Below are 11,968 nucleotides of genomic sequence, written 5' to 3'. Positions count from 1 at the left end.
ACTGGGACCTTATTAGCTACTGCAGCTAATGGGTTGGTTTCTATGGTGCAGAGCTGCGCTTTCAATTCCATAAACCTAGCTTCCAATGCTCTAAAAAGACAAGATTTATTATAAAAAACCATGATTACTAAAGGAGGCAGAGGAAAAACAGAGAGGAGGAAAAGCAGAGGGAGAGACAGAAGACATTGCTAACCGCTAAGCAAGCCGATCTGAGATAAGTATGGAATCGGAAAGGAAATTTGTAACAAATGTTTTTGAGTAGAAAAAGTATGCGTTACAAATCAATATTAGCTGCTGTGCACAGAGATTTAGTGTTAAGATTTGTGGGCTTAGATAAATCCCTGAAACGCAGCACTGCACAGTGTAGTAGCAACAGGCAGTGAGACAACGCGCCCACCACAACATCAGACACGGGATCCAGAATTAACAGGCATGGCATCCAATTGGCCAAATCCCCCAGTCTCCCAATGTTAATGAAAGTGAAAAATAATTCTGCAAATCCACTCAAAGATGTTATGGGTTCTTTCTTGGCCCATGCTACACCCTTCCACCACATTTTATTAAAACTGCGGCTACAGTTTTTCTGTAATTTTGCTGACTAACAAACAACACTGAAAACATAGGCTCCTTGGGGAAGGCAATAACTGAGCTCAGACTGTAACCATGCAGACCACCAAAGCTGCTAATGGCAGACAGAAAGAATGTCTGAGGGCAAAATCGTCTAATTAATAGATCCTCTCGAGAGTTAGTTTCTGAAACATTACAAATAGTTGGCTGATTGAAGATATGTTCAAAGAATTTAGGAGGGGTTAAACTGAGCCAATATCTATATCGCTGTCATTGCAGAGACGTTTACCCCACTATCAAGGCAGACAGACAGTATGTAAATCATGATCAGGGCTGCAGCCTGCAGTATTGATGTCATGACAATTCGATCCCCCAACTTCTTTTCTATCCTCATCAGAAAATTTGGACCTCATAATAAAATGATGTTTTTTGTTTTTGTTTCTTTGTTTCTTTTAATAATTTTGTGTCATTATGTTTTATTTATTCAAATAAATACTACATTTTATTCCCCAACCACAAAATCTACAATGCTCTTGTAGACTCAACATAGACAGGTGAATAAATGAATGAATAATGGGCCATATGAAACAAATAAAGGGTAAATCAAAACTGACTGAGTTTTTTAAAGGAATTGAGCCACAGCTCATTTTTTTTGTGTCACGCCTGCTTGCTTTGTGATTAAATTAACGGCAGGTGAAGGTTTCTGCACTGTTTTTATTCATCTCCACATCACATATGAGTCATGCACATACAGGTGGTTTGGCACAAGATAAAACCAGGCGCTTTCACCCTGAAAAAGCAGTCAGACAGTACTGCATCATTCACTCCACAATAGTCAGTCCATCATTAAGTCTGTTAAAAGAGCCGGTGGCAGAGAGTTTGTGTTTAGTATGACACCTTGTGGTTGAATTAAGCATTTCAAATACCAAAAAACCCACCAACTGCCAAATGCTTCATGGTTAAACTGATGAAACATTGTCTGGACATAGTTATTAATGCCTTTTACAACATGTACCAAGTCCTTTTGATTTATTACCACATAATCAAACAATACATACAGATTTTTTTTTTTATGAATGTAATGAACACATTTCATCAAATATTTTTTTATATTTGGACTCAAAACACAATCCAGGGCTTTAATACATATAGCATTTTTTTTTAAATAAATAAAGATTAAGAAATAATAAAACATGTATAGTAAATTTCACTCATAAGGTTTAACAGTTTAGTTTAATCTGTTCATAGATTTAACTTTAAAAAAAAACAGAGTATGTTTTAATTGCATTTTAATTTTACTCATTAAAATGCCAGATTAAATTTCAACTGAGGAAACTAATGCGTGTATGTAAACAGTAAATTATTAGCATACACTTTGCTCATCTGGAAACTCTGGATAATAGTGCTTTTAATTACTTTCGATCATTTTAAATCTGGTAAACTTGAACTGTCTGTAGCTTTAATTATTTGGCGTTCATAAATGTGCAGCAGACTCAACACAAATACGGACTTCTTAGAAGATGAATGATGGGGAATGTAGTTTAAACTTACCCTGCTTTCACTACACCTTAACCACTGAGATCCAAATACATAAAAGAACAAACATGCCATCCCCAACATACAACGACTTCAACTTTCAGTTCGTCTCTCCGGTCCGGGTGTAGAGAATATTCACAGAAAAAAAAATCACGGTTTCCATTTTGAGCTCCTTCATAAATGACAAACTAGAACTTGATGAAGAAACCAGTTTAATTTTGTTTATTTTGTTTCTTTTTTTTTTTTTTCCAGTGATGCGGATTCTGCATATTTGTATTTCAGATGATGTAGCTAAAAACTTGATGTAAATTCCTCTTTGCCAATTAATAATAATTATTATTATTAATTGTATATAATATATATATAGATATATACTGTACTGTACATACTGTGCATTTTATATTTTTTTACTGCTATTTTATTGCTTTTCTATTATTATTATTATCTTATTGCTTCCTGTATGCTGCTGTAGCGAAAAAAAAGTTCCCCTCGGGGGTTAATTAAGTAACTACCTAACCTAACCTAACCTAACCTAACCTAACCTAACCTAACCTAACCTAATCATCAGCGGCTGCACGAATCTAAAGGAAGTTCCTAAAAGTGACGACGAGTCCCAGAGTGCTTTGCGAGTTGTGAGTTCCCGGCGGTAGATGTAGTTCTTCTGTCCGGTTCGTTTCCGTGTATCTAGCCTACGTTAGGTGGAGGAATCTGCTCTGCAAAGACAAACACATGTGAAATTATTGATCAGGTAGGGCAAACAGGTTTTGTTTTTTTTCCCTGATGGCTCCCGCAAATTGACCTTGTCGACCACATAAAAAAAAATGTTAATATATTTTCCACGGCTCGTCCTTATGTCTCCGTTTAATCCAGTAAGCAAACAGTCCGGGTGTAAAAAAAAAAAAAAAAAAAATCAGCGCTTACATGGCGATGCATTTTCCTTTTGTTCGGCTAGCTTATGTGGAGAAATGCAGAAGCCAAATTCTCAGGATTTTTACTCCTTAGAAATAAACGGTGACAGAAATGGTTTTTCTCGACGCCAGCCACCCCGGCTGGTCCAACTTTAGACATACTGCGGCTTCACGTTTCCGATGACACTCGACACGTCGACTGTTGTTCAGCGAGCCCTCGGCGAAGTTACACATTTATTAGCCTTTTAGTTAGCTGCGTAAATACAGTGCGTAAACCTGGCCGTCGCGTTAGCACTCAGCTAGGTCGGGTAGCATCAGCGATGGGCTCGTCGCGGTTACGTTGTTTACAACCGGTAAAGTGGGTTTATTGGCACGTTTTGCATGGGACGCGTTGGACTGAGCAGAGAGGGCTGCAGACCTGCTGAGGAACAGACTGTACTCTTGACTTCCAGGAATATTTGAGTTAATGTCAAATCAGGTGTCTTGTTGTGTGTGTGTGTGTGTGTGTGTGTGAAAATGTCAGCTGCTCCTGCTGTACTTATTAACTTGACTTCTCTTGTGTCTCACAGGGTTGTGTGAATTTATGGAAACATGTCAAAGAAACGGGGCAGGTAGGCTTAAACATCAATCTGATTTCACTCTTTTTGACCCTTTATCGGTGTTTACCTTTTTTTATACTTCACTGTGCTTCCCCACCTTGAATGACATGGCGGTAACATATGGTCATCTGCTAACTTAACAATCCCCTTTTGATCTTTATAAATGTCATAGTTTCCACTGTCGTCTTGTCTGTCAACACACGAGTCTGTGAATATGAGTTTGCCAAGCATCTGTGGGGTTGAAGGTACTGGTGTATGACAAGCAAAACAGATTATTTTCATAGGCAAAATTAGGCCCGATGTGATTTACATAAACTATTCTTGCTGTCATTTACTGCACTGCAAGAGTAAAGAAAGCTTCACAGTGATTGTTTACTACCTGTTGGGCTTCGAAGTGCAAGCGCCTCTCCCCTGATAGTGTTTCCTTAATGTTTTGTTAAAATGTTTTACGCCCTTGTGTAACATTACCCACATCTTAAAGACCTTGTCAGTCACACTAGTAACCCAAAGAACATAGGCTACTTATTGAATCGCTTGAAAAGTACCTTGAAGGTTTATTGTGTAGGATTTAGGGGGGGGGGGGGTCCATAGGTAGAAATGAAATACACTATTCATTAGTGTATAATCTCCTGAAACTAGGAATTGTTTTTGTTAGCATAGGTTAGCCCTTCATATCTCCATAGGAAGCGGGGCCTCTTCCACAGGCCCCACCATGTTGCACCGTCGTGTTTCTCCAGTAGCCCAGTAGGGACAAACCAAACACAGACTCTACAGAGGGTGTTTTACATAGATGATCTTTCCCAGTTCAAAGGGGAGGGTGAGGCGAGGGGCATTCAGTTGGTTTCAATCTGCATCCTTACCGCTAGATGCCACTAAATCGAACACACCGCTCCTTTTCAAAAGTTCATTGCACTTGTACGAATATGTAAATAGTAATACGGAACTGACCGCGTGCATATTTACAGGAAGCGTAGCAGTGGAGAGCTGAGTGAAAGCTCAGCAGCGACCTTGAGTCCGGACCCCGACAACCTCCTGGGCCGCAGGATTCAGCACAACTGGAGGGAGAAAGGTAGCTTGACCAAATGGAAAGGCACCGTTCTGGAGCGCCTGACTGTGAACAGCTCCCTCTACATGGTCAAATATGACGGCTTTGACTGTGTCTACGGCATCGAGCTCTTCAAAGACAACCGGGTGTCCAGCCTACAGGTCTTGTCAGAGAAAGTCGGTGAGTGTGGCAACTTTTATCTTGGACATTTTTATAGATTTGCTTGAGTATTGTGTTTTTTTTGGACAGATGCCCTCCACTTTAGATTGAAATGAAGCAACACCACGTTGCATTTTGCTGTAGGATTTCCTGTTGAAGCTCGAGTGGGTGTTTTTTTTTTCTTAATCACTTCTGGTGTGGTGACTATTGTTTCTAACACCAACTACCCAGTTTTTCTACTGTTTGTTGCAAACACACTGCTTTTGGTGCTGACAGACACACAAAACACATCACAGTAGATTTTAATGGTAAATTGTCCGAATTATTTGTTAATATAATAACATTTTAATTTCCTAATTTACTGTATCATGTAGAATCTATAAAGTTTTGAGATTTAAGGTCTGGTCAAAGTGTCGTCTCCTTCCCGCAGTGAACAATAAGATCAAGGTGCCTCCGGGGGCGGAGGAGCTGGTGGGCCGAGCAGTGGAGCATCTGTTCGAGAAGGAGGACGGTGAGAAAAACGAGTGGCGAGGCATGGTGCTGTCCCGAGCCCCCATCATGACCCACTGGTATTACATCACCTACGAGAAGGACCCGGTGCTGTATATGTACCAGCTGTGGGACGACTACAAGGATGGTGACCTACGTGTCCTGCCAGAGTCAGGTACAGAAATGAGAGCTGCATAAAATTGTCAATACTTTATATGTTTCAGATGCTGCTGGCAAAGTGGGAGGAAGAGAACAGGACAAATTTACATAGTGAGCATTAGAAAACACTCTAGAGTCTCTGCCGTGTTCTTTTTCTCCTGAACATTTTGTGCAGAATTTCTATTTTGTTCAGTGGTAAGAGAGTGTGTTTTGTTGTGGCACTGGTGTCTTGCCATGAAGAGACAATGCTGTCTCCAAAGAATTGGAGGGGATCAGGCACGGCACATTAATAAAGAAGCAAACATGATGCAGCTAATTTATTATCTTAAACTTTTAAGTTTGTTTCAATTTTGTTACTTTAGCTGTTTAAATCCTGTCTGCTCCTGCTACACTGATTTTAATTACCCATGTGTTTTTTTCTGTGTGTTCAGAGAACAAACACCTGCTACCAGCAGACAGGAAGCCAGGTGAGGAGCCAGAGAGCCTTGTGGGTAAACAGGTGGAGTATGTCACAGATAACGGTCTGAAGAGGACAGGCTTGGTCATCTACCAGGTCCCAGCGAAGCCCACTGTATACTACATAAAATATGACGATGATGTCCACATCCACGTCTACGATCTGGTGAAGACCACCTAGTACTGACTGTCTGCGTTCATCTTCAGCTGATGGTTCATATTCGTCACGACCAGCCGTTACCTGTTAAAGTGTTAAAGATTTCAATTTCCCTCCAGTGGAAGGCGACGTGCTGAAGATCATAGGCCCCATTTATTTTTTTTTATTTTTTTTTTTGTTATTGTTTTGGCCTCCAGGAGCTTTTTTCATTCTCACATTACAAGACGTTTCGGTTTTTGATTCTAAATTTTAATATGAACTTAATGTGCGACTATTAGATCCTCTTCAGTGTAAATAAAGCAGGTCTGAGACCGGTTGTATAGCCCAGCAGATGAAATGGAGCTAGACATTTGTTTTGGTTAAATCACACTTGTATAGTGCAACTCTCAAACTCCAAAGTCATACTTTTTGTAAGCAACACATCAAACTAAGAGAATTCAGCTTTCTTACCTATACCTCTGTGTTTTACTCTCATTTTACTTCACTTTTATATGCCTGTGTTATTTATTTCATCAGGAATCTCTGGCTGTGCTGCTGGTAACAAAACAAAAAAAAACGTGTCTGCTGTGCTTTGTGTGTCACTGGGTAGGCCTCAGTGTTGAATATAGAAGTAACATTCATTTGACCAGTGTGCTGACTTTCCCATCGCAGTGAACTCTGATTTCAGTTGAAGTGTATAGGCATGGATGAGACTTGACCGTGTCTCAAATCATGAGTATAAAACACAGATTAATAAAAAAAAAAAAAAAAAAAAGAAGTCATATTTCAGTTCTGTTTCATGATGCAAACTGTAAGTTTTCTACATTATAATAATATCTCAGAAGTACTGATGTTGATGTCAAGTTGTTTCAAACAGTGTTTGTGCTCAGCACTATTTATGTAGTTGAAATTGGCTGCCAACATTGTATACTATTTTGGACTGAAGTCTTCATTATTTGCCAAAAATTTATGAATTATTGTTCATTGTGACCTTGACTATGTTTTTTTCTGTAAATATAATGAGACATTTTTATGAACGTAAAACAAAGCTGCTTGAAAATTATTTTCTCATCTTGTTATTGTTCAATGCTTTTTGTCTCACAGTGGATGTTTTGTTCAGTCATGCGAATGTCTTGCGTTATGGTTGTAAGAAGGACACATTAATTTAGCCAAGTAGTAAACACATTATTATCAAATTATGCACATCCTGTAAAACACTAATAGAGATCAATGAAGCTATAATAAGTTAACTCCTGTTTTTCCACTAAAACTAAGAATAATTATTTAGCGTTAAATCAGAAAGCTTTTATAGTGGCACGACTGATCACATCAGAGTATGAATATTTGCAGACCCAATATTAACTAACTGAATGTGAAACACTTCTCTTTACATAGTTAAATGAACTGAAAGACATCTCTCCTTGACCTGTTTGAATTCACTCAATACTTCAGAGCAGTGAATGAACTCGCTACATGTTTTATCAGAAATGTTGCTTCAGTTCAGAGTTATGTATTTATTCAGAAACACCCATATTCATTTTACCACTGCAGTGTTTTAATAACTGCCACATTAATTTTAGTGAGATATAAATCAGTAGGCTCGATGCTGCATCCAAAAAAAATAAATTAAAAAAAACTCGTAGCAGAGTATAAGAGATGTAAACAAGTCATTTTGAGAAAACATTTTATTACTTTTTTTTTTTTTTATCTGTGTTACGGTTGCTTTCAGAGACACACGGAACATGTAGCCTAAGGTCATTGCACTTCAGGTGCAACTGTGTTTTTGAGGTAGTTGCTGTGATGCAGTTGAGTGGATGTCCCTGTACTAATAAATGTAAAGTAGGTGTTCGCTAAGTTGGTGTGCACACGAGGGGAGCAGAGCCTGACATATGCAGGATTATGGCATACAAATGCTGGTTGTTGTAAACAAAAGGAAAGTGTGTACGGTATGGAAAAATATTGGAAATTATAGATGTTTATTGTGTCAGATCTGTTTTCATTTCTGGCTTTTAATTTTGCAGCAATGCTGGTGGGTGGACCGCTGTGGCCTGCCTAGCTTATTTAACTTTAGCTTTTAAACTGATAATTGTGACACTGGCATGTTTACAGTGAGACTGTTACATCTTTTAAGGACGCTCAACAGCAAAAGATCAAAAGAATAATAGTCCACCGAGACATAAGCGCCTTTAGACAAGGCTAACATGTTGGGTTATGCTTAATATGTTTGCATGCTCACATTTTATTGACAGTTATTAGTTTGCCCTAAACCAAATTTTGACTTGCTCATGGCACCAGATGAGAAGTTGAAGAACCATCAGAGAAATTATAGTTCGTCCAAAGGGGAACATGAATGTACTTAACCATGTATCAAATTCCAGTCACCACACTTGATATGTGACATTTCACTAAAACTCCTAAATGAGAGCCTCATGGTTGCTCAGAGGATTGCCTGTCATTTGGATTCATCCTCTGGGAACCAAGAGTGCGACAATCTGATAGAAGTGGAAATTCTTATTTTAAGACGTAACTATCTGCAGTGGAAAAGTCAGTGTACAGCCTAGAATTCCCCCTCTGGGTACCCTGAATGTCTGCACAACATTTCATGCCAATCTACCCAAAAGAGAGTTGCGATTTCATATACAGAGTCAACCAATAGCACAAGAGTGAGACAATAAATGAAAGCTTCACTAAATGAAAAGTGCACTCGTGTGTCACACTTTAAAAAGTAAAGTGTAGGGTAAAATTTCCCTCCAGTTCGGCAGCTACACCTTTTTTGTTTCTCATTTTAATCAAATTCCTGATTAGCTTCAGTATTTAAAGGCCACTGAAATCAAGGAACAGAAGCTATTAACTTACACACTAGATAATTCAGGATCAGAATCATTTAGATATCTACCATACAGCTGCAGACACCATAGGCTACAATCAAATATTATTGTAGTCCTTACTTATTATCAATTTAGATGCTGCTTACAGTACTTACTGTAAAAGGCTTCCGTCGATCTGACACCCAACCCTTCATCGACAGGGAAATCTATGTGGGAACAATAAGATTACATGGTTAGAAGATCGCATAGTAAGTTTTAACTGCTTTTCATTTGATTTTAAAAATGCACATTATGTTTGTAAATAATTTATCACCTACAAATTAATATTAGAGATGACCCTGCTCAGATATTTGTAATTATTTGATGCCAAGCACAGTCTGCCATGAAGTGGAGCTCACGTCTGATACCAGTGTTGTTCTGTGTCTGCTGATCAAATGTCAGCCCTGCTTTGATGACGAGGAGACATGTTCTCTCCTGATTCCTGCTCCTCCTGACCACACATGTAGCCACATGCTGATTGCTGACTGCGTCTCCCTCCCCCAGACTCTCTCCGAGGTGCCAGGGCTGTGGTGATGGGTGCCAGTACAGACATCGGGGAACAGTTGGCATGCCATCACGCCAGGCTGAGTGCCCAGATAGTAATAACAACGAGGATGGAGTACATGCATTACACAAGGTCTGCGCTCTTGAGAATGTGTCTGATGCAATTTGTCACCTGTTGTGCACTTCCTTTTACACATCCACCACTATTTTCTACCATTTTCTTTCTTCGTGAAACCATCTGCCTGGGCTCCTGGCAATAGCTTTTATTGTTCAGACATAATAATTACACCCTTGCGTATCTTTGAGCGTGATTCTATTTCTGTCTCGTAGCAATGAGAGCTTTGAGTCTCATATCACGCAGAACAGGTCAAATGTAGAACCATATTTTCATGGTTATGGCTGATGTTTTATAGGTAACAGATATGTTTTGGATTCCTAAGGGTTCAAGACCTGAAAAAGACCACAGATAAAGTGATGTGTCATATTCCTTCTACCTCTACAGCAAATTTGACTTATTGTGCTATTCATTGCCTCTCACAATTGATACAAATATAACAGATTATACCAGAATTACAACCAGAAAGTATTGTAAAGTAATTAGATTTGCTGCTGACCAGTGCCACAAGAGAGAAGGGATTAAGCAATAGTTTGGATGCTCTGTGGGAAGCTAAAGCCAACAGTAAATTACAGCTATTTTACTTCTTTACCAAACAGACTGAAAGCTGTTTTATGAGCTGTATGAATGTGCAAGAGGGAAATGTCTTTCTGTAAAACCCTATTTACACATTCACTGAATTCGATGAAAGGTTGTTACGAGAGAATTCTCAACTCAATGTTCTTCTGTTATCATTATTACAGGACCCTCCTGAAAAACCTTGAAACTTTGTCTGCATTCTTATTGGCCAATAAACAAATGCACTTGACTCTTTTGTGTTGCTTAGCAACGCAAGCCAGTCCCTGGTTTTTATATATGAAAAACCAGGATGCCGCCAATCTGGAGACTTACAGGGTACAACGTGAGGGAGACCAGCCACGATGCATTTTTAATTAAAACATTGCAAGCTTTAATGAGAGGAAAGGGATAAAATCACTGTGTAGGGTCATGATTATCAGGGAATGGTGACATGATTGATTAATCCTGTAAAATCAGTGATGAAGACAATTCATCTTAACCTGCATGCTGGTTTCATGTCAGCTCTGGATTTCAATCAAACGATCCTTACTTTGTAGTGATCTGATCTGATGTAAATAAAGTGACTTTTTTTTCAATTTGAAATGGGTTTTACTTTTCTAGTTTGAGGACCATCTTTGCCATTCATAACAAAGATGGAGATTCTGTAAGGTCAATCATGCAGCTATACTGTCTGTGGTGTGTTATCAAGTTATCTTTTTTTTTAAATAATTTCCTTCTAATAATTCCTTAAGTCTGGACTCATGTGTTTTCCTTCCTCTGCTTTTATTCAGCAAGCTGTATGGTAGAATTTCACAAAATGTATTCTGGCAATATGGAGTGATTTAACGTCTTCCAATTGTATGTCTGTGTCTGATATTTTTCCCTCCATATCAAATAAATTTCCTCAATCGAATACGACATAAAGACCGAAAAAGACACAAATACAGTGGAGAGAGCGGGACTCTTGCTTTCTCTGCTGGGTGAGCACGCCTCTCAGTCTTCTTAGTAACAGTGGATATCTTATATTTGCTCAGGTCTGTTTACTGATATTAATCAAAGCTCAGAGACGGCCCAGCTCTGCATCCACCTCATACGCAGACCAAATACTGCCAGTGAAGTGCGATACAGGGCATAAAAAGGCTGGATACAGAGTGCACAGGACTCTTATTATTATTTCTGATCCCAGTGGGCCCCTTGCACTGCCAGTAAGTTCACACTGGATAGTTTAGGTCAGCCCCCCAATACCTCCTTTCACACTTGATGTATGATTGCCTGATTGTCAGTTTTTGTGCATTAGACTTCAGCTGCAAGCTTTATGACAGCGTTCCCCGGCAGTTGCACCTCTGCTCACCAAACCTGAGGGGCTGGCTCCCTTTTCATTCACCTGGTCACTCACAATTCTCACACACACTGAAGAAAGTAAGAAGTGCTCTACACACAGTCCATTACAGCGACTGAGGCAGCCCGCTCAGCTCACAGAATGATTCAGAGCCCCCTTATTGATTGGTGACTTGTCTTTAGTCTTGTAATTGTGATACGTAGTAAAGCTTTGAGTAAGGCTTTCTGGCAGCAGGCCATCCCATAATACGTCTTAATGCAGAGCAGAGTGTTGTGAGTTAGGAGCAGGATTTGTTTTCTCCTGGATCTCCTTTGATTTTTGAATATGTTGCATGTGATGGGTTCAGATTCGATCCCGTCAGGTGGATGTTGGTGCTGATGTGAGAAAATGAGGAAATGCACGTAAGAGGTTTACATTCAGGTTTTATTTCAAAATATAAAAGGCACCATTCCAATGCAGATTAATTATTGAGTGATAAACATTTTGATTGACAGTATGTAACAAACATGGAAAGATGCAAAGATTAGAGCA

General features: G+C 39.2%; 1 protein-coding gene across 3 annotated transcripts; it reads left to right on the top strand.

The window, feature by feature from the left end:
- Positions 1-2,749: 2,749 nt before the first annotated feature.
- Positions 2,750-10,694, top strand: LOC138625315 (spindlin-W-like). Of its 3 annotated transcripts, none has more exons than XM_069706151.1 (5): positions 2,750-2,851; positions 3,581-3,622; positions 4,576-4,835; positions 5,245-5,478; positions 5,894-10,694. In XM_069706151.1, the coding sequence occupies exons 2-5, from the start codon at positions 3,603-3,605 to the stop codon at positions 6,097-6,099; spliced, it is 720 nt and encodes a 239-aa protein (XP_069562252.1). In that variant the 5' UTR covers positions 2,750-2,851; positions 3,581-3,602; the 3' UTR covers positions 6,100-10,694. The 3 variants fall into 3 exon arrangements, with proteins under 3 accessions (XP_069562252.1, XP_069562254.1, XP_069562253.1); XM_069706153.1 differs by lacking the exon at positions 2,750-2,851 and adding an exon at positions 3,121-3,473; XM_069706152.1 differs by lacking the exon at positions 2,750-2,851 and adding an exon at positions 3,121-3,489.
- The last annotated feature ends 1,274 nt before the right edge of the window (positions 10,695-11,968 follow it).

Source organism: Brachyistius frenatus, unplaced genomic scaffold (assembly GCF_029030835.1).
Source record: "Brachyistius frenatus isolate BFR_SWC_R1_liver_20210118 unplaced genomic scaffold, ASM2903083v1 Contig_61, whole genome shotgun sequence".
NCBI lineage: Eukaryota > Metazoa > Chordata > Actinopteri > Embiotocidae > Brachyistius > Brachyistius frenatus.
The sequence above is the reverse complement of the archived record's forward strand: the minus strand, read 5'-3'. Positions and strand labels throughout refer to the sequence as shown.